We start from the raw sequence: 24,889 nt of genomic DNA on the forward strand, positions 1-24,889 counted from the left end.
TGAATTTCGATTTAGTCCTCTTTGCTGGCTGTTTTGTGTGCAATTCCACCATCAGCCTTTTTTTTGTATTCCTTTCCTCCACACAGTCTTCCACCATAGATATCCTTATGAATCCTGTGATGTCTCTTGATTGGAGGGTTTCTCATGTGGTTGACATTTTGCTGTTATGCATCTTGAATTTAAATTCAGTCCTCTAGCTAGGCTTTCATTCTGGGCTTGGTAAATTGCCATGTGCCTTTAGACCTTTCCATAAAAAATAATTTGTGAACTTTTGAGAGAGATTGGTGTTCCCAAAGCTAAAGCCAGACCCTTGAGACTTATCTAGCCTTAATCTAAAAAGATATAAGTAAAGGACTGTTATCCCAAATTGGAAGAAAAATATTGCCCTTGCATTTACTGGGTACTTCCGTATTTAAATTCAGACTGACTCATATTTTCTAGCTCTGTCTACTTGACTCCCTAGTTAGAGCTCCCAGGGGGATGTCTTTCGCCTGGAGACTTATTCAGGCCTCTAGCAACTATTCCCTACGCCCATCTCACCCTCCTCCTCATTCAGGAAGATTTAAAGTGAAAATGTGTAGCATAAACAGGGTCTTAAATCTCGTCCCAAGAATTTGATAATGACAATACCAAAAGGCCATCTTGAGTCTTGGTCTCCTGCATTAAACAAGCAGACTCAAAATTTATTATAACACTACAAACACTCGATAGGTCATAGGTGTCTTGAGTCACATCATATAAAATAAAATATTTTTAGATATTCTTAAGGAAAGGTCAGCAGGACCAAAATTATCCTTCCTTTTATGGTTAAGTTTATACTAGGGAGAATTTTTTTTAATAATCTGGAATTTGCATTTGCATTTTCCATTTATGATCAAAAAAACACAGTCCCCATGAAGGGACTGGGGCTGACTTTCAGGCCTTCTCCCATTGATTCCTGCTGGGGCCAGTAAGTCCCTGTGCAAAGCTATGAGAAGGCAAAGGTGCTTTCTGAGACCTGTTTGGCAATGGATATATCCCTTCCATGGTGATGCAACATTGCAAGTTATGGGGTATGTTCCAGGACAGCATGTTAGCCATCACAGGGTGCTCTTGCCTCAGAAATGATATACATAGACAAACGCCTTAAACAGATTTAAAGAAGCTCCTGCCAGCACCTCCAACAGCTACTGCCCTTGTAACCACTGCGTATTTGGAAAGTTTGGACCCTACGGGCGTGATATTCTTTCCCAAACCCTGACATATATCTAGGAAGGAGCCAGGTGGCCCACCTGGCCTAATAAGGTGACTCTTTGGAGTTGATCTCTATTTTGACACCAGATGGGGCCCACAAGAGGGTCCCATACCAAGGCAAATATGCATCCTGAAACAATGGGAATAAATACGACTATATTTCTTTCTTTCTTTCTTTTTCTTCTTTTTGAGACAGAGTTTCACTCTTGTTGCCCAGGCTGGAGTGCAATGGCACGATCTTAGCTCACTGCAACCTCCGCCTCCTGGGTTCAAGTGATTCTCCTGCCTCAGCCTCCCAAGTAGCTGGGATTACAGGCGCCCGCCACCACACCTGGCTAATGTTTGTATTTTTAGTAGAGACAGGGTTTCAGCATGTTGGCCAGGCTAGTCTCAAACTCCTGACATCAAGTGATCTGCCCGCCTTGGCCTCCCAAAGTGCTGGGATTACAGGCGTGAGCCACCACGCCTGGCCAACTATGTTTCATTTTTATTGAAAACAACAAACAATGACTTGGGAATTAAACATAGCCAATGCAGATTTAAATAGAAGGAAATCTTAAGGAGCCATATTCCATGCTAGAGTCAGATGCCCTTTCCTGCTTTTCAAGTTTTGAGTGTTTAGTGAAGGATTCCATGATTTGAAGAAGGCAGAACAGGCTTGGGATGAGGCCCCCATCTAGTAAGGGTCATCTCTAAAACTCCCTGATTATCTGGTGAGAATGCTATCTCCTCACTAAAAGCCTGTGGTTAGATTAATGCTAGCATTTGAAAATCTGCTAAGGCCTGATGGTGGGCAGCCAAGGAAGGAATGTGTTTTCTGTTTATCTCTTTAGTGGCAGAAATGTTCATCACAGAAAGACTGTGAACTCCCAGTTTCAGGCGTGCCTGGAAGTTGTGCAGCCTATAGTCTGTATAGCCTATATAGACTGTAAAAACTGGAATGTGCACAGCAGTTTCTGAACGACAAAAAAGAACCAGGCCTTTGTTTGCAGCCAATTACCTGGGTTGGTTGATGGGTTAATCAGTTTCTTTGACTTGGTAACAGGGGTAGATCTTGTCACATTGTTCTGAAAGGAGGTTTTACCACCCCCACTGTTCTATCTCCCAGGAATGCAGTTTGAGTTGTGTCTCCTCCTTGACAGCTTGGACCTCAGTAAATTACCAAGGTCTTGACCCAAAAGATGGAGAAGTCCTAAGTGATTTTTCAGTCTCCTATCTAAAAATGTGTTTACATTTCTTGAACTCTGGCTGACTGATTCATTCTCCTGGTGTTGCAAGAACTTTCCTTATGCATTAGAATTTATAAGTTTCATTTCTAAGAGGCCCATGAATCCTTCCAAGCCACAGTGTAGTGAACCTCATCACAACACAATTCTGCTGGGCTGGATTTGTCCCGAGGATGGATCATGGCCAAGCAGCTGTGATGTGGCAAGCTCATTGAGGCTAACAGGAGGCAGTGTGATGTGGAGGGGAAAGTGCAAGACACTAAGTCAGGACATCTGGGTTCCGGGTCCTGGTCTTGTGTTATTTCAAGGTGTGCCCTTGAGCCAACTGAATGAAAATGCTTTCAGGGCCTCAGTTTCCCCTAGGCTGATTTAAATTTAAAAAAAAAATTTTTTTTGAGACAGAGTCTCACTCTGTCACCTAGGCTGGAGTGCAGTGGTAAATCTCGGCTCACTTGCAACCTCCACCTCCTGAGTTCAAGTGATTCTTGTGTCTCAGCCTCCTGAGTAGCTGGGATTACAGGCACGCAATACCACACCCTGCTAAGAAATGTTTTAAATCTGTGCAAAAGTCATTTTCAAAAACAGAAGCAGCTAGCTGAGAAACAACAGAAAAGGGAAGGTCAGCCCACAAAGAATGAGTAGAGGCTCCGGGCGCGGTGGCTCAAGCCTGTAATCCCAGCACTTTGGGAGGCCGAGACGGGCGGATCACGAGGTCAGGAGATCGAGACCCTCCTGGCTAACACGGTGAAACCCCGTCTCTACTGAAAATACAAAAAATTAGCCGGGCGAGGTGGTGGGCACCTGTGGTCCCAGCCACTCGGGAGGCTGAGGCAGGAGAATGGCGTGAACCCAGGAGGCAGAGGTTGCAGTGAGCTGAGATCCGGCCACTGCACTCTAGCCTGGGCGACAGAGCAAGACTCCGTCTCAAAAAAAAAAAAAAAAAAAAAAAAAAAATGAGTAGAGGCTTATGGTCAAAAAGGCAAAGATACAGAGTGACATATGGCCATTGGCTCCTAAAAGAGCTACTTATGGGTACCAAGTATGAAAATAACTTTTTGCTGGACATTGGTCCCACAGAAGAGACTAAAACCTTTGTCAGTAGAGCCATTTGCTTAGCTAAATCTGTTCCTCAAATAAACATTCCTTTAGAATATTAAAATTACTTTTTTTTTTCAGACGGAGTCTTGCTCTGTCACCCAGGCTGGAGTGCAGTTGCGTGATCTTGGCTCACTGCAACCTCTGCCTCCCAGGTTCAAGCGATTCTCCTGCCTCAGCCTCTGGAGTGGCTGCAACTACAGGCGCCCACCACCACGCCCAGCTAATTTTTGTATTTTTAGTAGAGATGGGGTTTCGCCTTGTTGGCCAGGCTGGTCTCGAACTCCTGGCCTCAAGCAATCCACCCACCTCGGCCTCCCAAAGTTCTGGGATTACAAGCATGAGCCCCTGCACCCGACCAAATTTACTTTCTTAAGGGAAAAAAAAGAAAAGCAAAATAAAACCTATCCTTTTGCACCATGGAGTTTTAGGGTCGGGCAGTCTTGGAGGGAAATCCTTACTCAAAACCTCACTAGTGGTACAACTCTGAGTGGGTTACTATACTTTTTGCACCTCAGCTGCCACACCTATAGAGAACATTGATAACGACAGCATGGAGGGGAATCATGGGCATCACACGACAGCCCCTGCTGTGTCCGGGTGATGCCTGCTTCCCAGCTGGCTCCACAGTTTCCATTAATCCCCTCCCTCCAGCCCCGCTTTGGCGTTTGCCTTTGTTTGATTCATGTTTCCACCTTTCCTCTTGCCCCTCCACATTATAAGGAAAAAAGGAAGCCTCTGATCTCTCTATTTGGAAGTTTGCAGAAGCCTTTTCCTACTTCAGTGAAGTGCAGTCATACAAAATTTATACTCAACAGCATCAGCAGATTTTTTTCCATCAATATTTCCTTTTTAATTTCAGCTGTATCTGAATTTTAATAGCATAAAGAATTTACTTTTGTTCTTTTAAAGAGCAACCAAAACAAGAATAATATGTATTTGAATATAAAGTCTTAACACTATGTTTAACATGGTGTTTAGACTATGCCTATAGTGGTTACAGGTGTTATTTGGTGAGTAAATTATGAATGCCGTGGGTGTATATGTGCTTATAATCTTACATACATATGAACTAGGTGTGTGTGTGTGTGTGTATGGTATATATAAAAAGTCATGAAATCCAGATCTGACCACCTTGATATTTTTTCCTCTTTGATTTTCACTATAGCAAACACTGAACCTGGAGCCAACCTTCACATGAATCTTTATGAAACCTCACCGTTGACCCAAACAACAGAGAAGCAGGTACAGTATTGACTCCGAATGAGGATGACACTGGGAGTCACAACTCGGGTTCTTGTCTCAGCTTGCTGTGTGGCCCTAGGTGAGACACTTTACCTCTCTGGGCCTCGTTTGCCTAATCAGTAAAATGAGACAAGTAGACTATGAAATCACAGAGGTTCCTTTACTCTTAGACTTGGAATATCTTAACTCAACTTGGACTGTATTATTTGGCTCTTTACGTGTGTGAATAAGCTGAATAGGCCTTTCCCTGACTTCTGCAAAGTCAGAAAGGGAATAAGGGAACACAGAAAGGTGACATCCAATGAGGCAGTAGGCACTAATTTTCATTCATAATAGAGATAAATATTGGCAATTAAGAAAAAAAAGTGCAAAGGTAATCGTGAAGAAAGGAGGATGGTGCTTCATCTAGATATATTAAGAATTTCTATTAGTGGACTGGTCACAGTGGGCTCACACCTGTAATCCTAGCATTTTGCGAGGCTGAGGCGGGCAGATCACCTGAGATCAGGAGTTCGAGACTGGCCTGGCCAATGTGGTGAAACCCTGTCTCTACTGAAAATACAAAAATTAGCCGTGTGGTGGCATGCACCTGTGGTTGCAGTTACTTGGGAGGCTGAGGCAGGAAAATCACTTGAACCTAGGAGGTGAAGGTTGCAGCAAGCTGAGATCATGCTGCAGCCAGAATCCAGAGCGAGAGAGCGAGACCCTGTCTCAGAAAAAAAAAAAGAGTACCTGTTAGTGGTTCAAGGACATATGTTCACAAATATTTATAAGTTTGTTCCTTCCTTGGAAGCTTTGAAGCTGGAACTGTCGTCAAATTCTCTCTAGAGAGACAACTCAGGGGAATTCCTAGAACTGAATCCAGGGCCTCAGAGAACCTGAGGCAGAGGCAGCACACGCAGCTGCAGGGGACTCGCAGGTCTCACCCTGCTGTGTGACACCTCCAGGCCATGATCTTGATTTCTCCATTCTGTCCACCTTCCTTCCTGCCACAGCCTTGCTTTCTATTCTTCCCCAGCACTCATTATGCATAATGGTAATAGAAACGGGTTTGCTTTCATCTGTGTGCCCGAGCTGGGCTCTGAGGTAGGACCTGAACTCTCTGTGACAACCCTAGGCCTGGGTCAGGTCTCCACTGAGGTGAAACGCAACTGAGCAACTCCTCCCTGCTGCCAAGGAGCTGCTGAACCAACATATGCATTTTTTAAATGCCCACTTTGCAGACATCCCATTTAAGGGAACTAGAGACAGAGTTTTTGAAAGAGTGTGTGACTAAGGAAAACATAATATGGTGTGTTTTGATAATTCTGCAACCCAAAGGCCATGCAAAGGCCTCACATACCCTAAACACACCCCAAATTCACACAGCCCCACGGTTCTGTTCCAAAAGACCTACTATCACCTGCAATGAAAGAGAGGCTCGGGCGGGCGTGGAGGCTCACGCCTGTAATCCCAGCACTTTGGGAGGCCAAGGTGGGCGGATCACAAGGTCAGGAGTTCAAGACCAGCCTGGCCAACATGGTGAAACCCAGTTTCTACTAAAAATACAAAAATTAGCTGAGTATGGTGGCACACCTCTGTAATCCCAGCTACTCGGGAGGCTGAGGCAGGAGAATCACTTGAACGCAGGAGATGGAGGTTGCAGTGAGCCGAGATCACACCATTGCACTCCAGCCTAGGCGACAGAGCAAGACTCCGTCTCAAAAAAAAAAAAAAAAAGAATTGATTCAATCCCTTCGTAAAGCAAGATGGCAACCATGTCTAATTAAATCCTAGGCTGAATTATTAACTTTGCAGTCAGAAGAAAGAACACCAGAGCGAGGGGTCTTAAACTTTCATCCCGGTTTCCCCTGTGAGGCTGTGGAAAGTTAGCTCGCTGAGAAGCCCATGCGCCTGCCTCCTTTGTGAAACAGCGGGGTGGCTCCCACCAGGAGCGACTTGTCCAAGTCGCAGTAGTCCCAGTTCCTTTAGAAGCAGCCCTGGAAAGAAAGGGCATCTGAGGAGAAGTCTCGGGAGCCCCACCAGCCCCAAACACAGAGAAAACAGGGTGGGAGGGAGGTAGGGGTGTCTTCCTGGCCTCCTGCACCCCCGCTTACTTCTCGAGGCTAATGGCCTCTTATTAAATTAATCACTGACTTTAGTTTTAACTACTTCCTCAGCCTACTCCATGGCAATGACTAATTTCATGTTTATTATAAAGCATCTGGAACACATTCAGGACAAATTTCTGTCCAGCTGATTTCAGTTCCCTACATTGATGGGCCACTGGCAATCCAGGGGATTCCTTCCCCTGTGGCCTTTGCCACCCTGAAGCAGAGGACATCCCAATACTGATCTTAGCAGCACCGTTCCTTTCCATCAGTTCCCCCACTGACTCCCCCTTCCCTCCCTTCCTTGGGATCTGACCCTATTAGGGGTTCAGTCACATGAAAGACTTGTACTTTTATCACAGTGCTAGCTGAGAGAGGGGAAGACTTGCCAAAGGTGGATATTCTAGTATTACCACCCTCTAATGAGAAGTCGCGGGCCTAGATTTAGAAAACAATCTCTGGCATGTGGGTTGGGGAGAAAGCCACAGGGTGCTCTGCAGAGGCTGGGGTGACAGCGTTCCCTGGGCTGGAGGCTTCTGCAGAGGCCCTACCGCTGCGATGCGAGAGCCTTCACCTTGGCTCCTCAGAGGCTGTCCGCACTGTAACGGGAGCAGAAAGGGTTAGGCTCCTTCCTCCAACACACGATGAGGATGGCAAATGGTGGGAATGGCTCCCAAGGCACCTTTTCCACACCTGACCTGAGGAGCGGGGCCTCGGCAGCGAATGCATCAAAAGAAATGAGAGTAGCAACTGATACCAGCAAGTTCCTAGGAGTGAGAAGGGGGGGGGGGGGGGGGGGGGCGGGGGTAAGAAAACTACAAGGGGAAATGTGGAGATGAAAAGAGAGCAATGAAAAAAGAAAAAGGAGACAAGCAGACATGTTTCAACTCCAAGCTCCCATTTCCTCTTTCAAATGAACTGCTTCCCCACTGTGAACAGAATCAAGTATTTATGAAGGCATTTTTTGCATATTAATAGCTGCATATGGAGCATCGCCAGAGCTGCAGTCCTAAAGGTACGGTGCCCTTTTTTAATGCAGGTCTTTCAAACTCCTCACAGAATTTGGTATTCTCCTTTAGATTTATTTTCATTTCTGCCTCGTGGCTCCTCCTAAGGCCCTTCATTTGATTAAGGGAAATTAGTTCCTGGGATACTTTCAGAGACAGAGTATTGCTCTTTCCTCGGTGGGCCGCTGACATCAATCGCCGGAGAAGCTTTTCCTCTCCCCCAAGGCCTCTCTGTGTAGAGGCCACAGGTTGGGTTAGGTGACCGGCACCTAAAAAGAGTATTAAAATTACGAATGAAAATTTCAGAAGGAAATATTAACATAGCTAGACAGTGGAAGGAGAAAGTAAAACTAGAAAAAAAAAGTAAAATAATTTCATTAACTTTACCATCTATACTCAGTAAAGATTACCTGCAATTTTAAAAGAAAATCATTGAGAACCATGATAAAAATAAGCAAAAGACAGAAACAATTCATATCCAAAAAGGAGTAACAGAAAATAAATATGAAAAAAGTCATTCATCTTGATTAACAATTTAAATGTATATTGAGGCAAACTATAAGTACCATCTTATATCTGAGATTTGTGCCTTCTCTTCCTCTTTTTAAATGGTAACACCCAGAGCTGCCAGGGTTTTAAAACTGGTATACTAATACACTTCTGATGGAACACAGTCTTGATTCAATCCCTTCGTAAAGCAAAATGGCCATATAACTCATGAAACATGAAAAGTATGAAATGTCCATTGATTATGTATTTCTGACTTCTGGGAATTTATCCTAAGGAAATAATTCAACAGAAAAAAAAAAAAAAGTCAGTGAAGATGTCCATTGCAGCATTATCTATAACAGAAAATCTGGAAACAGTCTAAGAGTGTAACATCAGAGAAATGATTTTGGGGAGATTTAGAATCTTGTAGCCTCCAGTCACATGACTCCTAAACCATAATTTCTAATTTTGTGGCTAATTTGTTAGTCCTGCGAAGGCAGTCTGGTTCACAGGTAGGAAGGGGGTTTGTTTTGGGAAAGGGCTGTTATCATCTTTGTTTCAAAGCTAAACTATAAACTAAGTTCCTGCCAAAGTTAGTTCGGCCTACACCAGGAATGAGCAAGGACGACCTGGAAGTTAGAATCAAGATGGAGTTGGTTAGGTCAGATCTCTTCCACTGCCTCAGTTATAATTTGGCAATGGCAGTTTCACCCTCGGTGAAGGGTTTAATTCAAGCATTAAAAAAGGATGATTGTTCATACTAGAAACTGAGATTTAATACTAATGTTTAACACTGGCAACATCATTGACATTTTGGACCAGGTAGTCTTTGTTTTGGGGAACTTTCCCGTTGATTGCAGGATGTTAAGCAGTATGCCTACTAGATGCCAGTAGCACAACCCTCCCCAGTTGTGACAATCAAAACTGTTTCCAGACCGTGCTAAATGCCTGCTGGGGAGCAAAATCACCTCCAGTTGAGAACCACTGATTTAACTTTTTTTTTTTTTTTCTTTTTGAGATAGTGTCTCACTCTGTTGCCCAGGCCGGAATGCAATGGCGCAATCTCGGCTTACCGCAACCTCCACCTCCCGAGCTCAAGCAATTCTCTTGCCTCAGCCTCCTAAGTAACAGGGATTATAGAATCATGCCACCACTCCCGGCTAATTTTTTTTGTATTTTGGTAAAGATGAGGCTTCACCGTGTTGCCCAGGCTGGTCTCGAACTCCTGAGCTCAGGCAAACCACCCGCCTTGGCCTCCCAAAGTGCTAGGATTACAGGAGTGAGCCACCGTGCCCGGCCTGATTTAACATTTTAAAAGTGGAAATCAAAATAAGTCCACTATGGCTGCAACTATATAAAAAAAAAATGTGTCTACTCGGAAAAGACTTGCAAATAATGCATGAAAAAAGTGCAGTCATGCTAACTTGAAACCGAGGTGGATTCTGTTATTTGTTTTCCTAGGCTTTTTTTTTTTTTTTTTTTCATTGTTTTGCCTTTTTCGAAATTCTCCCTATAAGAAGAAAAGATGGATCATGAGGAGAGCTGGTTTTATTCAAGTCTAGCATAAAATAATCTCAGACTCAGAGTACGCAAGTATTCAGCAAGCTGAACAGGGGTCAACACCATAGCAGCATTATTTTTTAGCTAATTATCATCGGTTTAAAATATTTAACATTAATCAGGTTTTTATTAGTTTATTGAATAGAGTCATCAGCATTCTCCTTTTAAGGATCTCAATCCCTTTTGCCATTTTATCTCTAACTCTAGACTTTGGGGGACAATGAATTCATCTTTCTGAAAAATTGGAATTCAGAGCATAAAACTCTCATCCATCCAGATCCATCTACGTAAGCTTGGGAAAAGCGGGGCGCTGAGCCCACTTGTTCATAGAGCTGTCAGGGCAGAGGATGTCAGTAAAGAGTATCAAAGTACAAGCTCAAACCTTAATTAGATTTCCCAAAAACGATTGTATCTCTTTGTTTAAAATAAGAAAGAAAGCATCTCACCAGTTTTCACATTGTCACTTTTCTCCTTTTGTTTAAACTATTTGCAAGCTAGGGAGAACAAACATCCTTTCTCACATGCCTTATCTTGGGTTTTGTTGCGTTGCTTTGTGGGGCTTAGAACTTTGGTGGTATCCTAAAAATCCTGTTAAATTGGTGTTGTATCCCTTTTTTCACTTCTGTTTCAACCTATACTATCTCTTGAGTTCAGGTTTCATAAGTTTACAACAGTATAAACTCATATTTGATCTTATGTATCCTAAATTTATCTCTTTTGGATTTCAAAGAGTAGCCTATAATTCTAGCACACTAGGATTTGGTTTGAATAAACCTGTGTTTACCCCCATCTGTTTCCTTGGTGGTTTCACAGATGGTGTTCATATCCCCATCAGCTCTCCTCTTTCAGGACCAAAAACAACAAGCACACACAAAAAAATAAAAGATAAAACACTTGTAGACACACTATGTTTTGTACAAGGGTACAAAGGTAACCTTTTATTTCGTGTCCTTCTAAGCCATACCCTACCCTGCCTTCTGTTTAAGGCTGTTGTCTGCCTTTGTATCCCTTGTGTCTGGCACAGTTCCTGGTACATGGGAGTCACTCAAAAATAAATCAACAGGCCGGCGCAGTGGCTCACGCCTGTAATCCCAGCACTTTGGGAGGCCAAGGTGGACGGATCACTTGAAATCAGGAGTTCGAAACTTAGCCAGGGCAACAAAGTGAGATTCTCTCTCTCTCTCTATTTATATTTGTGTGTGTGTGTGTGTGTGTGTGTGTGTATGTATGTATAGTTTTATATATATATATAGTTTTATATATATGTAACTAAATCTGTCATTGACATTAAGATCCAAATTCTATGAAAAAGCCCATCTCCTCTACATAGAATTCCGAGATTGCACTTGATTTATTTTCAGTGATAATGAGATGGAAGTTCAACTGATCTTTCCCCCACAACTCACACAGTCTCTGGGCATTTCCTGCTGTTGGTCATTATGATTTGGTTTTTCCTTCTCTGGAAAAGCTTTGGGTCATGTGCAGACTTGGGGATGTCACTAGGCATCCTTCTTGGAGATCTCTCTGAGGCTAACAAGTAAGATTGGTCTCCACACCAATGCCTAAGAGAATTCGCTTTCTGCATTTCTCCATCAAGAAAAGTGCTCTTGACTCCCTACCCTGCCTTTGTTTCTTGTTTCTAAAGTCAGCTCTCTTTTCCAAGACACTGCAACAGCTCACCTAGTTCCATGCCTGTGCTCACTCTCCCTTCACTCTCTCTCTCTCTCTCTCTCTCTCTCTCTCTCTCTCCCCCCCCCCCCTCCCCCCCTTCCCCCCCGCCCTCTGGTTTTGTAAATAGCTTTGGTTGTGGAACTTGATTCAAAGGCTTTTGAAGATCTAAGCAAACTTCATCTTCTGGTTCAGCCTTACCCACAGGATTACTTTGTCTGCCCCAAAACGCCCTAGACAATTTAAGGCTAATTTCCTGAGAGGGGTTTGTTTTTAATTACAAAATGAGGGCTTTTATTTGTTGAATTTTCACTGCAACTATCATCTATTCCAATAAGTCTGTATTAATTGATGTCTTGGCTGCTAGTGCACACAATATCTGCATAGTAAATTTGTTTTCCTTTTTTCTTTGTATTATGAAAAATTTCAAACATATGTAAAAGTAGAAAGAATAGTATGATGAACCTCCACATACCTATCGCAAGCTTTAACAATTATCTCCCCATTCTCTTGAGAGGGTGTTTTTTTGTTTTTTTTTTTTTTTGAGACGGAGTCTCACTCTGTTGCCTGGGCTAGAGTGCAGTGGCACAATCTCAGCTCACTGTGACCTCTACCTCCAGGGTGCAAGTGATTCTCCTGCCTCAGCCTCCCGAGTAGCTGGGGTTACAGGTGCCCGTCACCATGCCAGGCAAATTTTTGTAGTTTTAGTAGAGACGGGGTTTCGCCATGTTGACCAGGCTGGACTTGAACTCCTAACCTCAGGTGATCCACTCACCTTAGCCTCCCAAAGTGCTGGGATTACAGGCTTCAGCCACCCGCCTGGCCAAGAGGGTCTTTTTAAATGGTAAAAACAGCCAATGTTTTTGAGTTTTACTACGCACAGGGTTTAGGATTATCTCATCCTTACAACATCCTCATGTAGTTGTTATAGTTACTATCCCTGTTTGCAGACAAGGAAATAGATATCAGGACTAATAGGACCCCTTTCACACATGAACTGCACTTTCAAAGAGGCCTAGTCATTTGGAAATCCAATAAAGCTGCATTTAAATCCCAACTTCTAGGCCAGGAGCGGTGGCTCACATCCATAATCCCAGCACTTTGGGAGGCCAAGGCTGGAGAATTACTTGAGCCCAGGAGTTTGAGACCAGCCTGGGCAACAAAGTGAGACCCCGTCTCTATAAAAAAATTAGCAGCCAGGTGCGGCGGCTCACACCTGTAATCCCAGGACTTTGGGAGGCCAAGGTGGGCAAATCACAAGGTGAGGAGTTCAAGAGCAGCCTGGCTAATACGGTGAAACCCTGTCTCTACTAAAAATAGAAAAAATTAGCCAGGCATGGTGGCACTCGCCTGTAGTCCCAGCTACTCGGGAGCCTGAGGCAGAAGAATCTCTTGAACCTGGGAGGCGGAGGTTGCAATGAGCTAAGATTGTGCCACTGCATTCCAGCCTGGGCGACAGAGCGAGGCTCCATCTGAAAAAACAACAACAAAAAAAAACAGGTGTGGTGGTGCATATCTGTAGTCCCAGCTACTCAGGAGGCTGACGCAGGAGGACTGCTCAAGCCTGGGAGGTCGAGGCTGCAATGAGCCATGATCACATGACCACACTCCAGTCTGAGTGACAGAGTGAGACTCTGTCTCAAAAATGAATAAAATAAAATAAATCCTAACTTCTTCTTTACAGGCTGTGTGGCTTTAGGCAGGCTATTTAACCTCTCTGGGGCAGAGTTTCCTCATAGGGTAATAATATTTCCCTCATGGGGTCATGACGAGGATGAGATGAAACATATGGAAAGGGATTTGCACAATGCTTGGCAATAGGCAACCCCCAATACATTATAGTCATTACTGTTGTACTCCCCTGTCCCTTGCCTTGAAAGTCATTATAAAACAGAACTTGGAGCTTGTATGCAATCTAAGGGTTTAGACATGGAAAAGGAGAAGCTTGAAAAGCAGGAATAATTTAAAGGAGGAAATGAGTCAATCTACCAATTGTTCCTTCCTTACCCATCCCCAACCCCCAATTCAAGCATCCTCTCTCTGCCTCCCAAATATCCTCCATGCCTTCTGGAGTGTTCACTGTGTTTCACTGCTTAAATTTCTAACTATTAGAGATTATTTTGGGTTCCTCATATCTCCTTGTGAAAGTTTCTTAATTGCTTCCCCCTATACCTAACGGAGCACAGCTGAAGGCCTGTGGGCAGAGAGGAGGCAGGGAATCTGGGGGCCAGGAGCACTGTGTCGGCAGGGCCCCACACAGCACAGGGCTGCAGAGGAAAATTTAGAGGTTGGAGGACAGAAGAGCCCAGTGGAGGGGAAGGGGTCAGGAAAGTGTGGGGACCCAGGAAAGAAAAAGAAAGGACATTTTTCTTTCTCTTCTTCCAGCCTCCTGCTGTCACGCATGACCAGGACTTCTTCAACTCCATAGTCCGGCTGAATCTGGGTTAGATAAACTTTTATGGGAGAGTCTGGGAATCAAAACACCATATTTTTTTCCTAGTAAAAATCGACTCATTTAAAAATGACCTTTTCACAGTGGAATCAGTTTGCAAGTTGAGATTCCCTGTCTGTCGGTTGTCAGATTGGAAAAGTCCCACCAGACCAACAAAACAAGGAAGTAACACAGTTTTGAGTTCAAGTTTTGAGTTGGAAGGAGCTGAGGAGTTGTTCAGATTTCCCACCTTTCACCTCTCGACCTCCCATCTCCCAGTCTAAACTAGAATGTGTCCTCTCTCAAACACAGGCACAGTTCCGGCCTGAATACAGCTAGCCACCCCCTCACAGAAAAAGCTGGCTTCTACCTCCCCTGGGGCAGAAGAGATCACTATTTTGGCTTGAAATTTTTCTCCTCCAGTTCCTAAGCCAGATAAACAGTGATTCTGTTGTATCAACAAAGCACATAATAATGTCGAAGATGGTAGCAGTTAGAACTCACAGATAAGATTTACTTATAGTAGAAGCTCTGGAATGAAAGTGTCCAGAGTTTCGCTCAGAATTCCCTGGAAGAGAACAATGAGCTTAGCCCCATTTTCTAGGTAGGGAAGCTGAGGTATAGAAAGAGGAATGGCTTAGCCAAAGTCACGAAATGAGCCCCTCATGGAAGCGAAGACTGGAGGTTGCCATGTTTCTCTTTCAAGACTCATGTTCGCTAGCTGTTCGGCTAATTTGCTAAACACTCAGGAGGATGTCAAATCTCCTTCTGTAAAGTTGAGGACATTAAAAAATAGATGAAGACCAAAATTCCTGACAGGAGGAGAATAAGAAAGCTCTTCTTTGGCTACCAAACTGTGTCTCCATCGTGCCTACTGTGGAGCCCTCACAAAACGGCTCATTCAGCCCATTTCACCAGCACCAAATTGCCTGTAGAATGTAAAAAGTGGGCCCAGACCTCACCTGGCCAAGAAGAGCAGGATGAGCCCAGGACTGCTGGGCACATTTGTGTGGGGTGGAAGCCCGCTGTGGCTCTGGGGTTCTGCTGCTCCTCAGAAAGAGGCTATGCAGCCAGGCTGGGTTGCTGAGCTGAGATCCCAGGTGTCCATCTGACCTCCTGCATACTGGAGGCCTCCTCCCTTCCAGCCAGGGAAACCTCTAGGGGTGGCCAGCGTGGCTGGCCTTGCCACAGACAGGGTGCCCTCCCAGTCAGCCTGAGGTTGACAGTGTATATAACGCCTGGCCCACTCGGATCCCCTCCCTAGGCAGCCCCATCTCAGGGATCCCAGGGAGTCCCAGGCACACTCAGCCCCACCTCTGGCCCCATTCCCGCTGCCCGCTTTTAGGTCCGTAGGCTGTCATGGGCAAGGAACAACAGGGCCCTGGAAGACCAAACACGGGAAAAGTTGCCAGGCCCTTCGCGCCTGCAGGAAGGGTCCCTTCCAGGATTTGGTTCCCCTACCCTAGGAGGGGGTGGGAGGACAGGAAACCTCAGAATCCCAGCCCTCCTTCTCCCTTAGCCCCAGTGACTAAATCTCTCAGATCTCTCCATGCCCCTGGGACTCAGAGCCACCAAGGGGAGTCGAAGGACAGACTATCAGCCAACGAGGGGAGCCCGGGGTCAGAGGAGGGACTGACTCTTCCTTTTGTTTACTCACAGGAGGCAACAAATGCCCCGTGTGCACAGAGGTTTGATGTGGCAACCTGAGAGACCACCTAAGGGTTTCAGCAAAGGCTCCCCCAACCCGCTCTTCAAGCATTAAGATAATGGTGGGGTGTGTTCCCCAGCATATTTCAGATCTTGGTTACAAAGGCCCTCCTTTTTTCTGTTTTCTTCCTCCAGCTCAGCTTGCCCACAGGTTCCCGGAGCCTCTTGGCAGCCTGTTCTCCGGCAGAATGAAGTTGTGAGCTGCGTGGGAGGGAGTTAGACAGCGAGAGTGTTGCAGCCTCCTTAATGAGGGACAATCACTCTTCTTGGAGCCATTAAGCTGCATCTACAAAGATGGGGAACCCCAATTAGAAAGGAGTGGGAGAAGTAATGAGGAGGGCCCGAGGGACACCTACAGGACAGATCCTTATCTCTGGTGGCTCTGTGGGACCCAGGGTAGAGACGCAGCCACTTGGGTTTAGAATTTCATCTCCTTCTTAAGGTTAGGCTTCCCAAAGTCTGTTTGGAGAGCCAACCCATGGTAGTGACTATTTAAAATATACCAGTTGAAAGGAAGAGGAAAAATTACTGGGGAGAAGGGTTTCTCCCTGGGTCTATAGTTCAGATATTATAATCCAAGAGTAAGAAAGGAAACAATAAGATGTGTCTGTAATTTTAATGGATGTTCTCTTTAAGTTTTGCCATACTGTATATGTGTGTAAGTCTAGATATTTGACGCAACCAATAGCGCTCTCTTTTTTCTGTGATAGCTCAACTGAATCATATTGTGTTTACAGCAAGATAATAATCCTGGATTTTCCATGGCTCACTCTGTCAGAGTATAAGATTAGCTCTTGAATTCATTAACAGTCATCTCTTTTTAAATGTCAGATAACTTTTTAAATGCCAAGTACTTACGCAATGCCTTCTGTGCAATTCAAATCAGCTTTACCAAATTAACTCGTTAATCTTTATTGTTTCATTTACTAAAGAGAAAGGCTTCCAGGTGTTTTTAGCAGAACATAAAAATATTAAAGTATTTGCAGTACAATATAGGTGAAGGGATGGCTTCTGTTTCTCTGTTAAACATTTCACCATTCCATCAGTATTTTTGGTTTGTTTGTTTGTTTGGTGTGGGTGTTTTTGGTTTTGTTTTGTTTTTAAGACAGTCTTGCTCTGTGGCCCAGGCTGGAGTGCAGTGGTGTGATCTCAGCTCACGACAACCTCCGCCTCCCACGTTTAAGCAATTCTCATGCCTCAGCCTCCCAAGTAGCTGGGACCACAGGCATGCACCACCATGCCTGGCTAATTTTTGTATTTTTAGTAGAAATGGGTTGTGCTGTGTTGACCAGGCTGGTCTTGAACTGCTGGCCTCAAGCAATCCATCCGCCTCAGCCTCCCAAAGTCCTGGGATTACAGGCATAAGCCACCGTGCCTATCCATTCCATTAGTTTTTAAATCATCTCCACCACAGTATTCACATTAAAAAAAAAAACAAAAAAACAAAAAAAAACCTTCAGGCATCTCTGCTTTCTTCAGTTCCCCCATTTTCCTTCCCTTCCATTTAACCTTGTGTTTTCTTCGCCCTCCTATACCTTTAAAGACCTTGACTCCTGATCACTGTTTATTCTTCTGTCTTTGCTCTCAACATACCATAGAGCTGCAAGTGTCAGTTTTGATTGCTCTGCCACTCGGAAAACAGAAGGGTGCCTTGCAGGGTCAGGGATGGAGCCCAGAAGGCTGGATCAGACAGGCCTAGAAATCAAGAATTCCACTTTCCTTTTAAAAGATTCCCTGCTTACCTCTAAATAATCATACCAAGGGCCAGGCGCAGTGGCTCACTCCTGTAATCCCAGAACTTTGAGAGGCCAAGGCGGGCGGATCACCTGAGGTCAGGAGTTTGAGACCAGCCTGGCCAACATGACAAAACCCTATTTCTACTAAAAATACAAAAATTAGCCAGGCATGGTGGCATACACCTAATTCCAGCTACTCAGGAGACTGAAGCAGGAGAATCGCTTGAATCAGGGAGGTGAAGGTTGCAGTGAGCCAAGATCGCACCACCGTACTCCAGCCTGGGCGACAGAGCAAGACTCTGTCTCAAAAAATAATAATAATAATTCAATAATTCAATAAATATATAATCAGACCACAGCGATACCAGCTACCCTGATTGCTAAAGACAGATTCATGCAGGGCTGGCTCCAGCTTGTCATCCAGCTCTCTGCTCAAATGTCAGCTCCTCAGAGCGGCCTCCTCTGACCACTCAAGCGAAGTAGCCACCCCCTTCCCATTACCCTCCCTCCTAGCACCACTGTGTTGTCTTCACAGACTAGTCACCACCTAAAGGCATCATCTTGCTTATGGGTGTGTTTGTTTGTCTGACACACAGTAGGCACTTGATAAATATCAGTTTAATGGATAAATGAAAAACCACCCAAGCATGTGACTTTCATTTTTATTTTTGTATTTATTATTATTTATTTATTTATTTATTTTTAGAGACAGGGCCTCACTCTGTTTCCCAGGCTGGAGTGCAGTGGCATGATCACAGCTCACTGCAGCCTCAAACTCTTGGGCTCAAGCATCTTCCCACCTCAGACTTCTGAATAGCTGGGACTAGAGGCGCGTACCACCACACCCAGCTAATTTTCTTTACATTTTTTGTAAAGACAGGATCTCACTGTGTTTTCCAGGTTGGTCTCAAGCTCCTGAACTCAGGCAGTCCTCCTGCCTCAGCCTTCCAAAGTGATGGGGTTACAGATATGAGCCACTGTGCCGGACCTAGCATGCGACTTTCTTTCCTGCTTTCAATTTTCTGACTTTTTCTTCTCACATCACTACCACTTCTTTATATGTTTAATTGTTTTTTTCCTCCCATCTCCCAAATCCTCTTTCACTATCATTCATTCATTAGAACACTTGAACATAATGGGCAAAAACAGTACTTTTCATTCCAGTGGGTATAGAGCCATCACTGAAAACATTCCATCAAGCTAGAATTGATGGCCCCTGAACATTAGGGAGATGAGCCATATGGTCAGGAGAATTGTTTTATCGAAAGATTTATAGGTCAAGTGGCTTGGGGAGACTTTTCTCAAAGCCTCTCAACTCCTCAGTCTTCAATCGGAGCCCCAAATAAGGAGTTAAAGTAATTTCAGCCATTGAAATTGGTCTTGACTATGTCTTTTGTTCTCCAGTCAAACACAAAATCTTCTCTTGGGGATAATGGAGAAATTTCCCTCAAATCATTATCATCTGATTTCTATTATTCAATCCAGTGATTCATGCATGATTGTGGAGGCTAGAAAGTTTGAAATGCTTTGTCTGAGTCTAGCTTGGACCAAATGCTTTCATGTGATTGAGAAATGGAGAGGGACTGTCTCACCCTGAAAAGCTAATCAGATATGTGACTGAGATGATAAAAAAAAATTGGATGTGTGTTTATCCAGAAAAATCTTTATCTCTAGCCACATTTCAGAGCAAAAGAAAAGGGTGTGGGTGTTCATTGGAATGATAACTGCTTGTGGGGATTCACCAATTGTTAATTCATCATTAATGTTTAAAAGTAATATAAATGTTATAGGAGAGAGAGTTTATGACTGCCCAGAGAGATGGCCATCTGAGAGTCTCCTAGAAAATATGGAAATTATCAAATCTACTCTCAGGGTGATCTCACAGCATATTAATGTATGTGACCCCAGCAAATTGGTCCCAAAAATAATAAATAACTTTTCTCTTTGGAAATGAGGAACCAGTGCTCCCTAGAGGACTGTCTTCTGGAGGTCAACACATACTTCCTGTAAAGGTATCTTCATTGCTCCCTCCTCCTTTGAATTGAGGTGGGCCATAACCTGTTAGTTACTCTTTTGTTCAGCAAATACGTATCAAGTGTGTGTTCATTTCCAGACCCCGTGCCAGAAACTGCCAGGACAATGGGAATGGAAGAGCCATGGTTCCTGCCTTCAGGGGGCTTCCAGTCTAGAGGAGGAGGAGAGATGGCTGCACAAGCCTGAGCAATCATTGTGGGCAATGGCAGGAGGTGCTCATGCTCTGGGTGGTCACAGGGGCATAGGGAAGCCAGACTTGAAAGACGAAGAAGAATCAGAAGAAGGGGAGAGGGAAGGGCACGTGCAAAGGTCTTGCTCCGGGAGCTCAAGGGCCGGTGTCCATGTGGCCCTCTGCACCTGCTATTCCCATAGCGAAGTAAACACTTCATGCAGATAGACCCTAGAACCTTCCTTCACCATCTTCAGAGCTTGCCCTGTCATTGCTTTTTCCATGGGACCTCCCTTGACTCCCTGCTTAAAATTGCAGCCTCCACTTCCATCCCCAGCTATTCCCTCAGCCCACTTTGTGTTTTATTTTTCTCCCTATCACCAACCACCTTCAGACGTACTTATGTTCCACTTCCTTGTGAATTCTGTCTTCCCTTTCAGTGGAATGGATATGCACTCTTCGTGAGGGTGGAGACTTTCGTCCCTTTGGGCACTGCCCTATCTGCTCTGCCTGGCATAGAAAAGACACCCAATAAATATTTGTTGTATGACCTAATGAAGCAGGAGAGATCATCTAGGGCCAGGCAGGAAGGGCTTATAAACCTTGTAAGCCAGTTGGCCTTCATCTTGAGGACAATGGCCTTTGAAGGTTTCAAGCAGGGAAGTGATATGATCCAGTATGCATCTTGGAAGGAGCACCCAGGTTGCAATGTGGGGCATGGGCTGGAGTGCAACTTCAGATCCAACTGTGTAGTGTCCTGAAACGTGACACCCTTTGCATGGCCCAGAAGTTTGGAGAGCCCCCGGGGCCTCCCAGACTCCTCTGTTAGCTCATTCTTCCTTCTCTCTCTGCTACATTTGTCCAAATCAGTCTTCCTAACATATCAAATTCATTTTTGTCATCTTGGAAATAAACTAGAATCTTGCTATAACCATATTTGCTGCAAAGCAGATTTGATAACCATTCATGGAAGCTATGTAAGTATCAAAAATATCTCATTAAAAAGGAGCCTTCAACAGATGGTAATTTTAGCTCTGCCATATAGCAGCGAATGGCTTTGGGCAAGTTGCTTAACTTCCCAGAGCCCCCTGGTTTCCTGTCTGTATAATGGGAGTAACAGTACCTGCCTTACAGGGTTGTTGTGAAGGTTAAATAAAATAATTAAAGCCCTGGGACCTAGGAAGGTCCCTTTATCCACTTCCATAGGTACTAATAAATAAACACTCTTGGGCTGTTTTCCATCTATAGGGTCCTCTGTCTCTTCAACAGTAAAAATAGGTGTTGCGTATTATTGTTTCAATGATTTCAAAAATTGCCTTCTGTAAATATTCGGGGATTTGGACTAGCTCTTGTTGCACTGTATATCATTCATATGAAAGTTTGAGCTTTCTGCTTCTCTTCACAGGGAGCCCAGCAGTCCTTGGAGGCAGCAGCTCAGAAGACAGAAGAGCCTCAAAGTTGTATAAATAAAGGGCTGATATGTTCAAACAGAAAAGAATTTTACACGCGCAAGCTGCACATCGACATGACGCCGTTCCTGAAGGTGATCTCACACTGAGAAGACGAGAGGTTTTATAGACACAAACATAGGAATTCCAGTTAATACACTTCTGCATGGTGCAAAAACAGCTTCAGAAGTCCCTCAGAGCTCCTGCATTATCAGAAGGGACAGAAAATAGGCAGTTTGTAGCAGATGAAGAAAGAACAAATTAGGACAGTAATCACAGCCAGCCATCGGGGACAAGTCAGTCGGGTGTCTGGTTTGGGTAGTGGGGGACAGGGAATAGAAAGGAGAAAGAGTAACTTTAAACCACCTCATAAAACAGTCAAATATAATTCATTTTATCTTGACAGTAGCTAAAATAATTGTTACTGTTTTACCACTGTCACTTGGTAGAGTTGATATTACTACTGTAGAGAAGACTGATTCTTGAGTTAACTATTTAGAAGTCAACTGCAAATTCCTTTCTGGATATCTGGCCTTGCTTTCTGTTCTCTAAGAGTTCATTGATCTCCCAAGCTCAGCTTCATTTCAAGTTAAGGGTTCTGAGGGTTTCTATAGTGAGGATGGCATTTGTCCATCTTTGCAATACTCCCTTCCACCCCAGCATCGAACACAGCACCCAACACATGGAAGGTGCTCATTAAATGCTCCATGAATTGGCCCATCCTTTTCATCGCACACCCTCTGGTTTAGGGCCCCTTTCCTACCCATTCTTTGCCCTCCTCAGAGCTTACTGAACTGGAAATAAATAGCCATGGAGTCAAAGAAACTGACCAGGAACATAGCCAGGCCTAGCATGGAAGGATCTCAGATCCTTCATAGTACCCTGGAGAAAATATTCCAGGCCCTTGATAAGAAATGACTGAGAAAGACAGGAATGGGGCAGAAGAAACCAAATACTTGCCGAGTGTATGATGGTGGCTCTATCTAGTGCCATAGCCTGGCAGGGGTTTTGAAAGTCATGAGGGTCACCCTCCTAATTCTCTGGGCTGCCCCAATCCCAGTTCTACAAGGTGGGACTTTGATTGAGAGTCATGCATTTGTCCAAAATCTGTCTCTGTCCATGACCGGGCTCCGCTTTTCAGGGCTTCCTCTTAGATAGGCTCTTCCCCAGAGGTGGCAAGCTGGCCACCAGCTTCTATTTCCCAGGTCATTCCAGAACTGAATGTAAGCCAATGTGGGTCGCTTATCCATACCCAAATGAAATGCCATTGGCCCACCCTGGAACCACAGGGACTGAGAATGGGAAGAGAAAGTATGTCTGACAGAGGAAAATGGGGTACTGAAAACTATAAGAAGGAACTTCAGCTACTCAGGAGATTGAGGTTGGAGGATCACTTGAGTCCAGGAGTTCAAGGCTGTAGTGTGCTATGATTACACCCGTGAATAGCCACTGTGCCCCAGTCTGGGCAACATAGTGAGATCCCATCTCTATAGGAAAAAAAACCTACAAGAGAGAAGAATGATTCTGGACCCCAAAAGAAAAGATATTTGCTACGAGTATTCAAAAAATATTGCCATGCTCCATGATTTATACTGTTGAAACTATCCCTTTTTTTTTTTTTTTTTTTTTTTTTTGAGACGGAGTCTTGCTCTGTAGCCCAGGCTGGAGTGCAGTAGCGGGATCTCAGCTCACGGCAAGCTCCGCCTCCCGGGTTTACGCCATTCTCCTGCCTCAGCCTCCCAAGTAGCTGGGACTACAGGCGCCCACCACCTCGCCCGGCTAGTTTTTTGTACTTTTTAGTAGAGACGGGGTTTCACCGTGTTAGCCAGGATGGTCTCGATCTCCTGACCTCGTGATCCACCCGTCTCGGCCTCCCAAAGTGCTGGGATTACAGGCTTGAGCCACCGCACCCGGCCGAAACTATCCCTTTTATTCTTAGCAACAGTTTAGTTCTTCACTTAGGGCTGAAAGAATTATGAATCGTACTTTCTGGGAGGAAATATCCCATCACAGTCACCATTCATTAACCAATATTTGAACACCGGCTATCTACTATGTGTTTGGCAGTTTCTGGGCATTTGGGATACATCAGTGAAAAAAACAGACCAAGATCCCTGCCCTGCTCCAGGATAGTACAGGGAACAGACAACAGACCTAATACACCAGCAGAGCATGTAGCATGTTCAAAGGTGATAGCTGCTAAGGAAATGAGATAAGAAAGTGGCTCATACCTGTAATCCCAGCACTTTGGGAGGCCGAGGCGGGCAGATCATGAGGGCAGGAGATCGAGACCATCCTGGCTAACACAGTGAAACCCCATCTCTACTAAAAATACAAGAAATTAGCCGGGCTTGGTGGCAGGTGCCTGTAGTCCCAGCTACTCGGGAGGCTGAGGCAGGAGAATGGTGTGAACCCAGGAGGCGGAACTTGCAGTGAGCTGAGATCCACCACTGCCCTCCAGCTTGGGTGACAGAGTGAGATTCCATCTCATGAAAAAAAATAAAAAGAAAAAAGAAAATACGGAGCATCTAAGAATGCAGAATTCAAAGTGGGGAAATTTACAGTAATTGCTTGCATATTTAGTATCCACAATGCTTTTGTGTTACACTTTTTTGTCCTGCAATTTTGGCACAGTATTATAGAAGGAAAGGTGTTGTCATCTCTAAGGCCCACTTTCCTGTCCACCTCCCACAAAGTACACACTCGGTACACTTTCTGACTCCCAGGCCAGTCTTTGCCCCAAAGACCATGCCTTCTCTTGGAAATGTTCAGTGTTCACAGCTCTCTCTAGATAGACCTTCTCCTTATGGATGTGGTAGCTCCCACGTTCTTAGGGATTGCCATGTAGTAAGACACAGTCTCAGGGTAGTACAGACAAAGATGATGAGTTCAAACAGAGAAGAGCACACAGGCTGTCCTCCACTCCTGGAGCTGTGTAGAAGCCAACTCATCCTCTACATTCATTCATGTATCTCCTGCCTGTCCACAGGGTATGTCATTCATTTTTGCCTGGGGCATGTAGGAAGCATTGCACATTGCAGGGGATGAGGGTAGGTGATAAGAAAGGTCAAGGCAGAACAAGGAAATGGACAGAGATAAAAATAATCACAATTGCTAACATTGCGGAGCACTTATTCTGTGGCTGGCTTTGTTCTAAATTGTATATGCATGCATTTACTTAATTCATAAAATGAATCTAAGTATGTAGAATTACTCCATTTTACAGATGAGAAAACTAAGGCATTGAGAAGCTAAGTAACTTACCTAATGTCACACAGTTGGTAAATGGCAGAAGCAAGATTTGGTCAGGCAGCCCAGTTCCAGTGCCTATGTTCAACCATCTGTTACAAAACCTCACTGCAGCCCCCAGCTGAGACCTGTCCAATCAAAAACACTGCCTATCATGTTAGCTAAGCATCCAACACTCCTAGAAAATTCCATTCCTGTGGACACATTCCATCTGCTCCAGGAAGATTTTCTGACCCCACAGGACTTTGCCCTTCCCTCCAGTCCCACCCAAGTTCTGTGAAGACAATATAAAGCTTTCTCTCCCACTGATCATTCGGTTCCCCTCAGCCAACATATTTTTATTTTTCTTTCTATATTGAGACAGAGTCTCACTCTGTCACCCACGCTGGAGTGCAGTGGCGCAATCTCGGCTCACTGCAAGCTCTGCCACCCGGGTTCACGCCATTCTCCTGCCTCAGCCTCCCGAGTAGCAGGGACTACAGGTGCACACCTCCACACCCGG

At 44.6% G+C, this 24,889-nt stretch overlaps 1 protein-coding gene across 1 annotated transcript in view; it reads left to right on the top strand.

Moving 5' to 3' along the window:
- The window catches only part of KIAA2012 (KIAA2012 ortholog), a 138,612-nt gene that overhangs the window by 68,459 nt on the left and 45,264 nt on the right, over positions 1-24,889 (top strand). Inside the window, exons 13-14 of the mRNA XM_023216912.2 lie at positions 4,723-4,799; positions 21,096-21,233. Coding sequence (XP_023072680.1) covers positions 4,723-4,799; positions 21,096-21,233 — 215 coding nt within the window. The remainder of the gene's footprint in view (positions 1-4,722; positions 4,800-21,095; positions 21,234-24,889) is intronic.

Source organism: Piliocolobus tephrosceles, chromosome 11 (assembly GCF_002776525.5).
Source record: "Piliocolobus tephrosceles isolate RC106 chromosome 11, ASM277652v3, whole genome shotgun sequence".
In the NCBI taxonomy this organism is placed as follows: Eukaryota; Metazoa; Chordata; class Mammalia; order Primates; family Cercopithecidae; genus Piliocolobus; species Piliocolobus tephrosceles.